Raw genomic sequence first — 16,505 nt, forward strand, 5'->3', positions numbered from 1 at the left:
GGAGCCTGGTGCTGGCTCTGCCATCTCCTTGGTTAGCCCCAGGGATCATCTGGCAGGGCCTGAGGATGCTGTGGTGGAGGTTTCTGCCTTTATATATCCATCCCCAAGCTGAGCCTTGCTGGGGCTGCAGGATGCTGCCTGCTCCATCAGGATGCTTTGGGGTCGACCAGGCTCATCCCACCGACCCACTTAAAAGATGTTCAAACCATCCCACTGGCACTGCTCCTTCAGCATCAGCTTTCCTAAATTATCCCTGTATTTCCTCACCCATCTTTCCTAAATTATCCCTGTATTTCCTCACCTCTCCCCTCCATAACAAATGGGCCTTCCAGACTTTTTTTGGTTCCTTGGACTGGAGAAGGTATCACCTGCAAGAATCTCAACTTTGTTTCATCTAAATATAAAACTAAAGAGCAAAACTGTATAAAGTTCATTTTTTAGTGTGCTGCCCCATTCCTGTTGGGCTGCTTTCTTTATTTTTTTTTTAGAGGAACTGTGATAAAAAGCAGAGATAAAGCCAGGACTGTTTTGTGTAGGAGTCGGTATCTGCGTTATCTATCTCCCTTTTTCACTCTCCGAGCAGCTCTGTTGTTTTTTACTCTTATCTCGCTCCACCAAAATGCCAAGAACAGGAAAAAAAATTAAAAAAAAAAAAAAAAGAAAGAAAGAAAGAAAGAAAGAAGTGAGGCAGCACAGGCACGCAGGGCTGCACAGAGGGAAACTCGGTGCCGGAGGAGCTTGGGCACAAGTGACCACACAACTTGGAGCTGGAGGAAGAGGAGGGTTGGGGCTGCTGAGATGGGGGTGCTGGTGCTGGTCCAGCAAAGGCTGGAAGGGGGAGGCCAGAGTGGTGGTGGTTTTGGGGACACTGTTGTCCCCATGGCCCCGGTGACCTTCATCTGCTGGGCTGCTTCTTGCAGATGAGGCACCCAACAATTTTGGGCCTTGTCAGGGTTCTTTTCTGCTCCTGGAGCCCTTTCCTGCTCAGCCCCCTCTTTTTTGGAGACCCCAAAGTGTTCCAGGGTGGCACTGGGAGCAGCAGGGACACAGCAGCCAGGGAATCTTCAGTGATGGCTCTGGTGGTCTGCTGGGCTGTGTCCACTGTCATCCTTGTCCTCATCCCTCCAGCCTTCTCTTCATCTGGTGCCATCATGAACTGAAAGTCTTGGGGTTGAGGCTAAAATCTGTCCCTTCCTCATTTCTGGTGTGTTTTGGCAGCAGGATGGACCTGTCAGGACATGAAGCCACTTCCCAGAGGAAGGGGGGATGGTCCCAGCATGGCATCTCCAGGCTAATTTGTCACTCGATTAGCAAAGAGCTTGACCTCTGCCCTTGCCATCACCTGGTTCTGATGGGCCAACACCCCCCCGCTCCCAGCTAGGATGCCTTTGGAATGACAAGGAATCATGGACTGAAGCTTGGACACAGGAGACTCCACCTGAGCATGAGGAGAAACTTTCCCTGTGAGGCTGAGGGAGCCCAGGCTGCCCAGAGAGCTTGTGGAGTCTCCTCCTCTGGAGACTTCCCAAACCCTCCTGGATCTGTTCCTGGGTGATCCTGCTGTGCCAGGGGGGTTGGACTTGATGATCTCCAGAGGTTCCTTCCAACCCTGACAATTCTATTACTCTATGATTCCCTCTCCAGCCAGGATGGCTTTGAGCATCCCATCCTCTTCCCACCACCAAGACCTGACAGTGGTGCTGGGATTGGCTCCGTTTGACTCTTCCTCAAAACCCTAAACCTATCAGGGCCTTATCACCCCCATCTCAAACACAAAGTCACTTCATCCTCACTGCCCCTTGCATTTTCCTCCTCATTTTCCCCGTGGATCCCTTCCCCAACCATCCCCCCCCCTTTCCCCTCCCCTCCTCGCCGGGAGGAGGCTTCTGGCTGGGATGAGTCTTTAGTACTGCCGGCCCCTGGAGTGACCCAATCTCCTGTAATCTATCAGGGCTTTATCAGCCCTATCTGAGCTCCGGGGATGGCTGGGACCAGCGATGGCGCCGTGCTCACCCGCTGATAAAGTTACCGAGTTGAGGGGGTGATGAATGTTCGGTGCCTGCACCCCCCGCCCCGAGGACACCGGCTTGGCAGGGCCGGCAGCTCCTCCTGAAACCAAGCTCTCCCCTCGCACCAGAGCTGCTTTTTTCTCAGGTTCTTTTTTCTTTTTTTTTTTACCCCCCCATCCCCTTGCTTTTTGCTTGCCCAAGGCCAGGAGGGATCGGGGGGGGGGGGGGGATAGAGGGAGCATCTTTCCCTCCCTCCCCCCCTCCCTCCCTTATCACCATCGCTGGTAATTACAGCATCGCCCCCTGAGTGCTTGTAGGATCAGCATCCTCATCCCCTCCCCCCTGAGCAATCACAGCATCCCAACCCCCCCCTGTTATTTTCCTTCTTGGAGACATAAAATTTAATAATAAATTCACTGAAATTCCCCACCCCCAGGAGTGGTCTTTGTGCCCTCCCCCCCCTATGAGCATCCCCACCACCTCCCTCCCTGTCTTTCATTCCCTTCTTGGGTACATAAATACTTAGATATATTTAATAATAAATTGCCTGAAATCCCCCCTCTCCCCTCCATGAGCAATCACAGCACCCCCAGCACCTCCCCTCCATCTTTCATTGGCTTTTTGGATGCATAAATACTTTATATATTTCCTAATAAATCAGCTGAAATGCCCCCCTGAGCAATCGCAGCATCCCCACCACCTCTTTTCCCCCACTCTCCTTTATTCCACCACCATCCCCTTCCTGGATAAGTTAGGCCTAAATACATTATAAATTTAATAATAAATAATTATATATAATTATAAATTATTATAAATACCCCCCCTTCCACGAGCAAGCACAGCAACCCCCATCATCACCTCCATCCCTCCACTATCCTTCATTCCCCTCCTGGATAAATGAGGCCTAAATATTCTATAAATATATACTTTATCAATTTGGTTATAAATTATTATAAGATTAACCAGAAATTATCATCAATTTGATTGTAAATTAGTATCAATTCCTCCTCTCCCCCCAGGCAATTGCAGCATGTCCCCTTCCCACAAGTCCTCGTAGCATCCCACCCTCCCCTTCGTTCCCTTCCTGCAGAAATTAGGCATAATTAGTTTATAAAATTAATAATAAATTATTATATACATACACACACCCCACGAGCAATGGTAACATCCCACCCCCTTGATTCTCTTGTTATCCTTCATCCCCCTCCTGGATAAATGAGCTACCATTTAATACAAACCATTACCCACCCATCAGAAATCCCCCTTCAGCCTCCCTGAACTATCTCATTTTTTGCTCTTTGGACACCAGGCACCACGGGAAGGCTCAGGATGAGTTTTTATCTTTGGGGGGTGATGGAGAAGGGCCCCAAATTTGAGATATGTCCCACTGGGACTGTCCCCAACCACTATCACCTCCATGCACGGGGCTGATCTTTAATGTGCTTATATCTGAGGGGGGGAAGAGCCCAGCCCTGGGATGCTGCAGCTGGGCTGATAGTGGAGAGGGTTGAATTGTGCTCAGAATTGGCTGTTTCCCTCCAAAAAGGAGGGTCCTTGGGCGGGAGGGTGGTTTTGAATCCTCAGTTGCCCTCTTGGCATTCCCAGTGCCTAGGGAAGGGGTTTGGGGGCACCCAAGGTCGTCAGTAGGAATGAACTTTAATGAGCAGGGAGAAAAATTGGGTGAGAAGAAGGTGGGCTGGTGTCCCATCAGATACTGGTGGTTTGTTGGGTTGGGTTGGTTTGGGGTTTTTTTGTTTTTTGGGGTTTTTTTTGGATCTGCAGCTCAGGTTGTTCTCTGGGTGTTGCTTTGCTGCGGGGCTGACACGGCACAACCCTGCTACGAGACCCTGGGGAATCCCCAACCAAATCACTGGAGATCATTTGGAAGCTGGTTGCAAGGCAGGATCCAGGATTAGGATCCTCTCTGGCACTGGAACACCAGATTCCTTCAGCCCTTTGCTCACGGCTGCAAAATCTGGGGGGAAAAAATGAAGTTTTGGGAGGTGTTGGCTGGGCTGGATTATCCATGGCTCTGTTGTGATGCAATGGAGGGGAGTTGTGACACTGCTGGTGGTGTTTGTTGGTTATTTTATTATTATTATTCTCGTTTTTATCATTATTACTTTTATTACCATGAGTATTAATTACATGGAGTTGGATGATGGTCAGCATGGGGATAAGGAGGAGCAGGAAGGATGGAGAAAGGAGCCTCCATCGTGCTGCCTGGAGGAATGGGCAGCAAGCCCTGGAGTTGGGGACATCCCCCAGGTCTCCGTGGTGCTGGGGGGGTGACACCCTGGAGCTGAGCACCCTGAGGTCTCCCTGCACCCCAACCTTTAGGGTGCCCAGAGCTGAGTCTGGGCTGTGTGTCTGCTCAGCCCCCACATCCCTCCCTGGGGTCACCCCACACCCAACCCTCTCATTCCTAAAAATAATTCCTAAAAGGTTTTCCTAAAAATAAATCCCTGGAAGAAAAAAAAAAAAGGAAAAACCTTCCTAACCTTTCTAAAACCCTCTGGGTTTTCAGAGGTGGGTGCCAGCACCAGCCACCACCCAGGCTGTCCCCATTCTGCACGTGTTTGCAATCCCAAACCTGCTTCCCACCGCCGGGACTCCTCCTCTTCCTCCTCCCCCTCCTCCTCCTCCTCCTCCTCTTCTCTCCAGAGCCGGTGGGAAAGTCTGGGGCTGTTGCTATTTTCTGGCTCTTATCGAGGCCTCTTATCACTTTGCTCTTGTCTGCGTGCAGGCTTGTGGAGCGTCCAGGGTCTCACTCTTGGCAGCCTGGAGAATATCCCCCCCCCCTCCTTTTTTTTTTTTTTCTCTTTTCCATATTCCTTTTTTTTTTTTTTTTTCCCTTTTTATATTTAATTTCCCAGCACAAAGAATCAAGCAAAGATTTCCTGTGCTGGGAGAACCTTAATTTGAGGGAAATGATTAAATCATCACCTGGGTAAGGATGGGTTTTCCTGCTAATGGGAATGCCAACCCTTGTGCCCACCTGGATCTGCATCCCTGGCACAGGCACCTTGCCTCCTCCTGCCAGTTTTTTACAATCAATTTATTTTATTTTTTTTTTTAAAAAGAAGGGGAAAAAAGAAAATCCTTCGTTATTATCCAAAAAAAAAAAAAAAAAAAGGGGGGAGAAGGAGGGAGGGAGAAGAGTTAATCGTCGGAGCGGAGTCTCTTGGCAAGGAGCATTTTTTGGCTCTTCCCCTCTCTGGAAAGCCAGGCTCAGTAATTCAGTCTTAAAGCATGAAAAAAGGGAGTTGATGAAATTCCACTATCAGCACCCAACCAATATGCAAAATATCTCGCCGAGAATCAAATAGCTATTATGTTTTCATTTCCATTTCAGCGTATTTGCTTAATGAAGAATAGACAGATCAGGCCAGCTGAGGGAGGCTGTGTGTGGTGATAACTGTGCAGGGCTTCCAGCAATCCCACAGAACTGACTCCACTCCCTGCTCCCCTCTCCCTCACTTGCTTTAAATTCTTTTCCCCCTTTTTTTTTTTTTTTTTAAAGAGTCTTTTAAGCCATCCATTTAACCCCCAGAGCATCCCCTGAGGGTGGGTGTGTGGGTGCTGGGATGCTGCTGTAGGGCAGGCTGGGTGCCAGGATGATGTGGTGCTGGGATTGCTGTTGCCCCCCCTGTCACCCCTGGAGCTGCTGGGGGGATGCTGTGGTACCAACCCTGGGGTTTATGCTCCTGAGTTCACACAGAGTGTCCCCATCACCCTCTCAGCCAGAGCTGGGGGTTTTGGGGTGGGGTATGGGTGGGCTGGGCACCCCTGGGTGGGTGATAGGTGTGCTGGTGTAGTTAATCCCCCCCTAGTGCCATCCAGCTCTCCCCATGCCCACTTCATCTCTTCTTGGTGGCTTTCCATTTCTCCCTGGGGTTGCCCATTCCTCTCCAGCCCCTTCCATCCCTCCCCATGCCCCTTCCATCCTTCCCTGGCCCCCATCCATACTTTCTCAGCCCACCCCCCACCCATCCCTCCCTGTGTCCCATCCATTCCTTCCTGCAGACATCCCTTCCATCTCCCCCCATGCCCCTTCCATCTCCCCCCATGCCCTTCCCAGCCCTTTCCAGCCCTTCCCAGCCCCTTCCATTCCTCCCCATGCCCCTTCCATCCCTTCCCAGACCCTTCCATCTCCCCCCATGCCCCTTCCATCTCCCCCCATGCCCCTTCCATGCCTTCCCAGCCTCTTCCATTCCTCCCCTTGCCCCTTCTATCTTCCTCCATGCCCTTTCCATCCTTTCCCAGCCTTTTCCATCCTTTCCCAGCCCTTTCCATCCCATCCCATCCCCTTCCGTCCCTCCCCAGCCGGGCTGGAGGTGCCGAGGCAGGGAGCAGGCAAGGCTCGGGTTAACTTTATCAGAAGCCCAAGAGCCGTGAAGGCGTGAAAGCAGAAATTAGCCTAACAATGTTTCATTTACAGCGAGAGAAACGATTTGTTAGCTGGCGATTGTTTCTGAATATTATCAGAGCCTTTTTAATTGTGCTGGAACTGAAATTAGCAGAATTAGAATAAATTGCCTTCCCTTCTCCGGCAGCCTCTTTATTCACGCTCATTGTTGTCTGCTTTGTCTAGATTATGGGCTCTTTGTTCTCCTGCTGTAAATATACATGCCTGGAGTCAGGGAGAGCAGCTGAGGTCTGCACAGGGTTTGTCACCCCCCTGTCCCCCTGCCCGCCTGCTGGATGGGGACACGGGGCAGCCCCCGGCAGTGCCACCACTGCCTCTGCTGCTCTTCCCCTCTTCCTTGGCCACGGGGATGCTGCGTTGCCATGGCAACAGCAGTGGGGGCTCTCGGGGATGTCCCCCACCTTTTGCACTTTCCGTGCCCCTCGTCTGTCCCCCTCCAATGCCCCCCAGGGGTGCTGGGGACCCACGGGGATGGTCACTGGGGTCCCTGGGGGTGTGGGGTGTGTGAACCTTGCTGTGCCACCCGTGGTGTTTGGTAACCCCAGGCAGGGGTGGGGGTGTCCCCACAATGTCTGTAGGGTAACACCCGGGCTTTGTAACCCCCCCTACCTGGGCAAGGGGGCAAGGGACCCCCTGGGTGATGCTGGGGAGGGGGTGTCCCTTCCCATGGTGTGCAGATCTCCAGTGGGTGTCAGAAAGGACCCCAAAGCATCCGCGTCCTACGTTACCCCCCACCCTGGGGAAACCCCCCAGGGGCTTTTCACACCCCCCCAACTCCCCCCTCTGTCTTTTGGCAGGTTCCCTGGCAGCGATGGAGGAAGGTGAGGATGCCCCAATGGGGGAGAGGAGCCCCTCCGAGAGGGATGGGGGGGGCTCGGACAACGAGGGCTCTGCTGAACACGACCCCTCCAGCCCCCCTGGCAGTGAAGGTGAGCCTGGCAGTGACACCCACCTTGGGGACACACTGTGCCACCAGAGAAACCCACTGGCATCACCTCTGCTGGGGGGGCAGGGTGGTAATTAGCTAATGAAGCAGCCCCCCCCCCCCCCCTCAGGTGAGGGGTGGGCTGATGGTTAAGTGAGACCCCTCCCCATATCCCTGGGGTGTTCCAGCCCAGAGCAAGGGTGCTCCCAGCACAGGGGGCTGGGGGCAGGCAGGAGAAATGGGGGGCTCTGGGGGTAGGGGGAGCACAATCTTGGCTGTGGGGAACTGCAGGCTGCAGTGGTTGCTAATGAGCCATGGTAGCTAATGAGTGATGGCTGCTAATGAGCATCCTCACCCTGGGTCCCTTTCATCTGTCTTGGCACTGAGCTGCCTGCTGTGGTGGGAGGGGGACATGGGGGCTCAGGGTGACTCCCCCTTGGGGGGCAGAGGCACTTCTTGGGGTGTACAGTGACTCCCTGGGGGCACAGTGACCCCTTAGAGTGCAAACTGACCCCTCCTTGGGATGCCAAGTGACTTTTTGGGTGCACAATGACCCCCCAGGGTGCAAAGTGATCACTCCTCCTTGCATTGTAAAGAGACCCCCCCTCCCTTTGGGATGCAAGGTGACTTTTTGGGGTTCACATTCATCACCTCTCAGGGTGCAAAATGACTCCTTGGGATGTCAAGTGACTCTTTGGGGTGCTCAGTGACTCCTTGGGATGCAAAGTGACACCCACCACATCCCCAACCCTCCTTGAGGTGTTCAGTGACAATTTGGGGTGCTCAGTGACTCTTTGGGGTGCTCAAGTGGCTCGTTGGGATGCAAAGTGACACCCATCCCATCCCCACCACCCTTGATGTGTTCAGTGACTCTTTGGGGTGCTCAGTGACTCTTTGGGGTGCTCAAGTGGCTCGTTGGGATGCAAAGTGACACCCATCCCATCCCCACCACCCTTGAGGTGTTCAGTGACTCTTTGGGGTGCTCAAGTGGCTTGTTGGGATGCAAAGTGACACCCATCCCATTCCCACCACCCTTGAGGTGCTCATTGACTCTTTGGGGTGCTCAGTGAGTCTTTGGGGTGCTCAGTGACTCGTTGAGGTGCCCAGCAGTGGGGCTGGGGGGCCATGGCCACCCATGGGTGCTGTTTTCCTGCCGGTGCCGCCTGCCTGCCGCCACGCCACGCCACACCGTGCCCCACCCCAGAGGTGGCTGCATTTCAGGGCCGGGCTGAAAACCAGTCCCCAGATATCCTTTAAGTTCCTTCCTGTGGAGGAGGTGGGGGCAAATCCTAATCAGTTAATGTTTGCAGTGCCCTTTGAGATAACGGCGGCGGGGCAAGGCTGCGCCGGTGCGGGGGAGAACCCGCCTGGGGAGCAAAGCCTGTGCCCCTTCCAAAAAGGACAAAAAAAACCCAACAAAACCAAAAAAAAAGAAGGGAAAGCTGGAGGGAAGTGAAGGGGGATTCAAACCAGCACTCCCCTGCTAGCTGAGGGTTTGCTGGGAAACTTTGCCGGGTGTTATCTGATGGGGGGAGCCTGGGCGCGGAGCTGCACCTGGCACTGGCCTGCCTGGATAAAAAGGTGATAGGAGAGATAAGGGCCAGCAGCAATAACGGCCACTAAAGCTTTCAGCAGGATGGATAAAAATCGATATGCCAGGCACTTTGATTTATAGCCAAAAATAATAGGACTTTTATACCCGGTGATTGATTCATTTGATGTTAATCATCCCTGCTTATCACCTGTATTAATAACCCGTGACGTCACCCCGGGGCCTTCGCGGCGGCGCCGATCGATCGGGCTCCGCGCTGCTTTATCCGCCCGGGACGCCAAGGCAAACATGGACTTTGGGCACTAATCTTCCCCACTGTCATATGCAGATAGGGCTTTATCAGCTCCATCTCCCGCAGCAGTTAATGGGGAGAAATAATTGTTATCAAGTTGCTAGGAAGACGCCACAAATCGAGCCGTGACGGGGAGCGGGGCTGAGCCCCGGGGGTGGGGAAGGATGCGGTGTCCCCATCACCTCCCCTCCAGGTGTGCACGACACAGGGGGGGCTTGGGAAGTCCCTCTGGGGAGGTTGGGTGTCCTCAGGGGTCACCTTGTGGGGGGCAGGGAGGGTGATGGGGATTGCAAGGGGAATGTAAATCCCCTTTTGCTGGAGTGCAGATCCTCGAGTGATGCCACCTGCATCTGGGGTGTCACCGGTGGTCCCCAGCCCTGTGGGATGCCACCTCAGAAGTGCCTGGTGTGTGAGCTGCTGCTTTGCTTCTCCTGCTGCAGAGTCCAGAGAAGCCCCGGAGAGTCCAAAGGAGCTGGAGAAGCCGGATCCTGGAGAAAACACACAGGAAACAGAACTGTGGAACGGGCCAGGTGAGTCCCCGGGGTGCAGCCGATTGCTCTGCTCCTTCTTTCGTGGCTGGGCTGAGCACCCAGAGCAGTCCCCACATCCATCACCTCTCGGAAAATACAGCATGGGAAGGACTGGGAGCACTGGGAGCTGCAAATACCAGAGCTTCTGCTGGCAGGGGAGGGAAGAGGTGATGGTTGTGGACCTGCCACCTTCCCTGGCAGAGTGAAAAACTGCTCTGGGAGCGGCGGGGTCACGGCAGCAGGGCTGGCATCGTGCTCCCCAGCACAGGGAGGACTCGGACCCTGTCCTGTGTCACCTCACTCTCACCCGAGGGCACTTGGCAAGCATCCTGGCAACCACAAGAGCGAGGCTCGGGGCGGTTTCGTGATGGTTATCAGAAACCCCAAGCAGTGTCTATCTGCCCCCCGGCATCTCCGCCCCGGCACGGCGAGGCCTGGCATGTCCTGTGGGCACCCCCTGCCCTATCACCCTGCTATCTCCAAACCAACTTGTGATGGGGTTGTCCTCGGGGTTCCTCCTCCATGGAGATTGGGTTTGCGGGCACGTGTCCACCGGGCAGGTTGATGGGGATGGGACTGAAAGGAGCTGAGACCCCCCCAAGGGTGGACGTGCCCCATTTTGGGCTCTGTTGGGGCTGCCCCTGCCCACACCCCGCTGCTGGCCAGGCTGTGCTGGTGGGTCTGTTGTTAAAGCAAGTGAGTGACTGAAGAATTCCAGACTGGGCTGGGTTTGAAAGGACCTTAAAGACTGTCTAGTTCTGGTCCCATGGGCAGGGACACCTCCCAGCAGCCCAGGTTGCTCCAAGCCCCATCCAACCTTCAAGCACCCCCAGGGATGTTGCTCCCCGAGTAACCTGGGCCAGGGGCTCAGCACCCTCACACCAAAGAATTTCTTCCTAATGTCTCTCCTAAATCTCCCCCTTTCCAGTTTAAAGCCATCACCTCTCATCCCATCCCTCCATGCCCTTATCAGGGGTCCCTCCCCAGCTTTCCTAGAGCCCCTTCAGGTGATGGGAAGGGGCAACCCCCCCGTGCTGGACACCAGTCACCAGTTAATGATGGCTTCTGTCCCAGTGTGTCCCCAAGGCCACCAGCTTGAGCTGGGCACTGGAGGAGCCCTGGGAACTGCTGTCTGCCAGCACACGTGCTCCTGCAGCTGCCCAGATCCCCAGGGGCCTGCGGGGAGCCCTGGACCCGCTCCCCCCTTCCCGGCCCATCCGAGGGGAAGCGCTGATATCCCGGCCCTTCCTGCGTGCCGGGCAGGAAGGAGATGCGAGGCCACCCCCGGCTCCTCCTTATCTCCTCCACAGCCCTTTGCCCCCCGCTGACATCCCAGTTGCTGTTTGGGGGGGTGGGGGAGGTGTCTCCCCATCCCCAGCACCCCAGATCCCATCCAGACCATCCTCATCTCACACCCTACAAACCCTCACCTCTGGTCCTGCCCTCCCCTTCCTCCACACACTCCTCCCCAGCCTCCCCTCCCCTTTTTTTCTTTTTCCCCACGCCAGCGCGGGTTCTTTGCATTCTTTATGTAAAAGAGATTTTTATTATCTCCTTTTCCCAGCCCCTCTCTGCCCTGGTAATTGGAGTGGTGTTAATTTCTGTGTGGCTGGGAGCTGGTGGCGGGCCGGCGATGCAGCAGCGATAGGATGTTCCTCTCGCACCAACCGCCGCGATAGCCCCGTCTATCAGGGGCTCTGCAGGCTCCACACTTATCAGGGATGGAGCTGGCGAAAAGGGAAACTCTGAGCAGCCTGAATTTTCTATTTTTTTTTTTTTTTTTATCTGGCAGGATCCACCGTGTGTCAGCAATGGGAAAAGATGCGGAGAGGAGAGGGGGTGTGGGGGCGAGCGAGCTGCTGGGGGAGCCTTTCCTCATGTATCTGGGGGTCTTGCTCTCCCCTGGGCTGGTTTTGGGGGGCTTTGTGCTCTGGGTCTCTGAAACTGGGGAAGGGGCTGGAGCACAGCTCTGCCCAGGAGCAGCTGAAGGACCTGGGGGGTCGGGCTCTACTCCCCAGGAACAAGGGATGGGACAAGAGGAACTTTTGGCCTCAAGTTGTGCCAGGGGAGGTTTAGGTTGGAGTTTGGGGAACAGTTTCTCCCTGGAAATGATGGAGTCCCCATCCCTGGAAGGGTTTCCAAGCCTTGGAGATGTGGTGCTGAGGGACAGTGGTGGCATTGGCAGTGCTGGGGGAAGGCTTGGACTGAATGATCTTAAAGGTCTCTTTAAATGATCCCATCTTTAAATGATCTTTAAACCTACCCAAATGATCCCGTGTTTCGGTGGCTTTTATGTTCTGTGAAAGTGGTGCCCTGGCAGCCTGGGGACACAGAGTGCCAGGACCTCACCAGGGGGTTCCTTGGCCCCGTGTGCTGGTGAGGGAGGATTATTTTGTTTAATCTTTGAAATGACCTTGTTCTCTGGAGGGGCTGCTGCTCCCCCAGCTGATACACAAGTCCCCAGGAGCTGGAGGCTGGAACCCACAACTTGGGAGCCTTTTCAGATGTCCTGTGGGGCTGGGACATCCCAATTCCCTTCTGCTTCCCAGGATAGAACCTGGCCATGCTTCATACCCAGTGCCAGGCACTGCATCCTCTGGCAGGGCTGGAGAGGGGATGTCCTTCCTCCCCCAGCTCCCCCAAACCCTCCCCACAACCCCTCTGCCATGCTCCAGGTTTTTATCTTTCCCACTTGCTTTTCTTTGCCCCAGCATGGGGCTGATGGCAGAGACTTCCAGGAGCCCCCACAGTTGTCCCTTCTCTCCTCATTGCCCAACCATGTCAAGCCAGGTTTCCCAGAGGGAAAAACTCCCAACAAAGTTCCCAAAGTGTGGTGTTGGTACAGGGAAACAGAGGAAAGCTGAGGAGTGAGGCTGCCCAACCTCATTACGAGACACTGGAGAGCCCACACACCCCCCCTAGGGAGGCTGCAGCCCCTGGGAAGCCCAGCTGGCACTCACCTTCCTGCAAAGAGGGATGAAGAAGGGTTTTGCTTTTGTCCCTTTGGGGACACCAGTGGGGAAGGGATAGAGCAGAGAGGCCCAAACCCGGGGTGGCATTTGTCCCGTGTCCCCAGCCATGCCCCAGCCCCACCACCCTCCCAGGAGGGGGGTTCTGCACCCCCTTTCCTACATCAGCTTCACTCTTTGGGTCTCCACCAACACTTCCACTTCTCTGAGCCCCGAGCTTTGTCTCTTGGGGTTTATTTAATTGCTCCTGGGCAGTAACAACAACTCCAGGTTAATTCCAACCCAGGGCACAGGACCCCAATTCCAGTCCTGCCTGTGGCTATCAGGACTGCCCAGAGCAACTTCTCTTTTTTTTTTTTATTGATGCATCTAATTAGAATAGCAAACTATTTTATTTTTTCCTTCCCCTCCTCGCCCTCCTTCTCTCCCCACCCCTCCTTCCCCCTTCTCCTCCCCACTTGCCTTCAGTTGTGTTTATCTGCTCCACGACTCCTGCCTGAATAATCTCCAGCTGCCCGGAGTTTGTCTGCAAACCTCAGGGTTTATTATCAGGGTGAGCAGGGCACGGCGAGGAGGGAGGGCTCAGCTGGATGGCCAGGACTGTGCCACATCTGCCCCATCCCCCCCCCCCCGTCCCCTCCACCCTGGTATGAGGGGAATGGGGAAAAAAAATTTATTCTGGTTATTTCTGGTTTTATTGGTGGGAGTCGAGTGGCAGAGAGTGGGGTTTGGGTTGGGTTGCTGGAGGATGGAGAGGAGCTGGGGGTTTGGGGTGAGAGCCTTCCAAGTTTGGGGGGTTCTCTGTATTTCTGAACCCGGATGGGGATGGTCCAGGGCACCTGTCTTGGAATGGGGACGTTGAAGGGGACCTTGTCCCCACTGGAGTCTGTACCCACAGGTCCCTGCCCCTCAGTGCAGCCTCTGCCTGGGGACACAGCAGGGTGGAGGGATGCTCAGGACAGCTTGGGGACACTGCTGGGGTGAATGCTCCAGACAGTTTGGGGACACTGCTGGGATGGATGCTCAGGACAGCTTGGGGACACTGCTGGAATGGATGCTCCAGACAGTTCAGAGACACTGCTGGGGGGAAGGGTTGTTCCAATTGGCAATATTTCTGAGTGGAAGGATGATCAGGCTGGTTTGGGGACACTGCTGGTGTGGACTGCTGCTCAGGCCACATTGGAGGCATTATTGGGGTGAAGGGATGCTGAGGACAATTTGGGGACACTGCTGGAGTCGGGGACACCCACTTTCCTACAACCTGGCAGGGACACCCTTGTGTTGGGCAGCACCCAGGGGGCTGTTGATGCATGCAGGCAGTGTCCCTTCTGTCCCCATCCTTCTCCCCCTCCATTTTCCCTTGTCCTGTGTGGGCCATGCTGCCTGGCTGATGGTGACTGACAGCTGTCAATCAATCACTGCTGCTGTGCCCTGGGCTGGAGCTGAGGACTGGGGGGGGAGTCGGAGCTGAGCTCCCACCCCCTTCCTCCATCTGGGTGCTGCCCCCCTGGGGGTCCTCTCTGCCCTCAGCCCTGCAGTCCCCTCCCCTTTCCGGAGGGGATATCTGCCCTCTGCATCAGCTCGGGGGGCCCCTTCCTTCCCCCCCACCTCCCTAGCTTCCTGCCCCCCCCCCAGTACACCCCTACCCGCTGCCTGCCACCAGCCTGGGCAGAGCTGGGGGGTCCCAGCAGTGACAGGGGGTGGCACAGGGGTCAGTCCTAGGGGAGCTGGGCAGTTTTCCTTCTTCCCACCATCCCCAAGCACTTTCTGATGTTATTCCCAGTGTTTATTCCTGTCCCCATGGGGATGGGGACCCTCTCTGGGACAGAGACACCCCTGGAGGTGGGGGCCACATCCCAGCAGGGCCCAGCAGCACCCGGAACACCAATGTTCAGGTGAGCCTTATCAGGACCCATCCTGCTGGGGCAGGGCACCCCAGCTGCCCCAGGGTGATCCTGGGTGACGCATGGCACCCAGTGCCCATCCTGCCTGCCAGCTGTGCACCACAGCTGGGGAGTGGAGGGATGGGAAAGGGGGGGGCACCCCTGGCCCTTTTGGGGTGCCACATGTCCTGGGTGCTGTCTCCCTCACCCCTGGCCTAGGTGCTGGGAGGTGCCCGCTCTGCTCTCCAGGGCACCTCCATTAACCAGGGGCAGGGTTCAGCCTGATAAAGATTTGCTTTTGTACTCTGTCCAAACAAACAAACAAAAAAAAAAAAATCAATAACTCACAAGTGATAAAAGCAAAAAGCTCCCCCCTGGGGCAGCAGGGTGCCATCCTGCACCCCAAAACTGAGGTGGGGTGTGGGCAATGCCAGCAGCAACCCAGCTCTCCCATCACCATCCCCGCTCCGGGCAGCAGCAGCCGAGGCAGCTGAGCCCCAGGCACAGCCCAGCAAGGTTGGGATTGAAACCCTCCTGGTTCCTTTGTCATCCCCAAGGCTGCCCTGATTACTCGAGCACCCGGGATGGCAAAGCCGGGATAATCTCCTTAGCCCCTTTGGAGAGATTTCCCTTTGTGAGCGGAGGTGAAGAGTGGAGATGCTGCGTGTTCACAGCTTAAGACTCTTCCCAATCGGCTCCCTCCATCTTATCGGAGCGGTGCCATCACATCAGCTCACTACTTGAGTTGTCAGGATTTATTCCTTCCGCCCCGTGCTCCTCTCGCCGCTGCTAAAAACAGCAGCTGGGGCGTGTGGTGGGGCCAGGCCAGGGCTGCCAGGGCTTCTCCTGCTCCTCTTTCCCCTGGGTGGGAGTGGGAGAGCCACGGGAGGCTGGGGGGGGATGGATGGGTGGATGGAGGAATGGATGGGTGATCCATGATGGGTGATCCATGATGGATCATCCATGATGGCTTTAGGGGCACTCTGTGCCATGGCATGGTCCTAAGGAAGGGACCCCATTGCTGTCCCAGAGCACCCCAGGGTGCTGGGAGCCCTCCCAGTGGCTCACCAGACTGTGGCTTTCTGACCAAGAAGCTTCAAGAATCACCATGGGTTTTTAGGGTGCAGGGTCTGGGCCCTTCCAGATCCATCCATCCATTCATCTTTCCCCTTGGGCGTTCCCGTGCCAGCCCAGCACGTGCTGGGATAAAACCAGGGGCAATCAGTACATCCCATCTTCCCATTCTGTGGTCTCTATTCCCCCAGACTCCCGCAGGGGCCATTCCCAGCATTGTGGTCCCCCCCCAAGCTGGCTGCTGTATTAATAGGAGCAACTCAGCTGATGCTGGGACATGGTCCCGTGACACCCCAGTGGCAGTATTTATCCTGATAGTATCCAGGCAGCTGCAAATACTCTGGGAACTGAGCCTGGATCCTGGCCGAGGGGCAGCACTGGTTCAGTCAGATTCGATTCTAGTTGTGTGGTTGGGATGGGATGGGATGGGTTGGCATGGCATGGCATGGCATGGCATGGCATGGGGTAGTGTGGCGTGGGATGGCATCCATGCCACCCAAACCATGATGACATGGTTTTCCTGGGGCCAGATGGCACCCTCTGTACTCTCTGCCATAGGTTCAACAAATGTGGGTGCATGGATACACCCTTGGAGCACCCATGAGCAAGCCTGGGTGACCAGAGGAGCCAGCCTAGCTCCCGGTGGGGCACCCTCACCCAGACACACCATTTATCCTCTGTACCAGAGGAAGGGGGTGACCTGATGTGTGGTGATGCCTCACCAGCAGCGGGTGCCCCTCGGGAGGTCCCTGGGGGCTGGGGTGACAGCTCTGTCCCCTCAGCCACAGGTCAATCTCCCGGTGCGTGGCTGGGGCATGCTGGCAGGATTAATCTTTGCTCTG

General features: G+C 55.4%; 1 protein-coding gene across 2 annotated transcripts in view; it reads left to right on the plus strand.

Moving 5' to 3' along the window:
* ZFPM1 (zinc finger protein, FOG family member 1) overlaps positions 1 to 16,505 on the plus strand; it is a 35,129-nt gene that overhangs the window by 8,583 nt on the left and 10,041 nt on the right. Inside the window, exons 2-3 of one of the 2 annotated variants that reach the window (XM_030457857.1) lie at positions 7,236 to 7,367; positions 9,648 to 9,737. In XM_030457857.1, coding sequence (XP_030313717.1) covers positions 7,236 to 7,367; positions 9,648 to 9,737 — 222 coding nt within the window. The remainder of the gene's footprint in view (positions 1 to 7,235; positions 7,368 to 9,647; positions 9,738 to 16,505) is intronic. The other variant, XM_030457858.1, reaches the window with a different exon arrangement.

Source organism: Calypte anna, chromosome 11 (genome assembly GCF_003957555.1).
Source record: "Calypte anna isolate BGI_N300 chromosome 11, bCalAnn1_v1.p, whole genome shotgun sequence".
Lineage (NCBI taxonomy): Eukaryota > Metazoa > Chordata > Aves > Apodiformes > Trochilidae > Calypte > Calypte anna.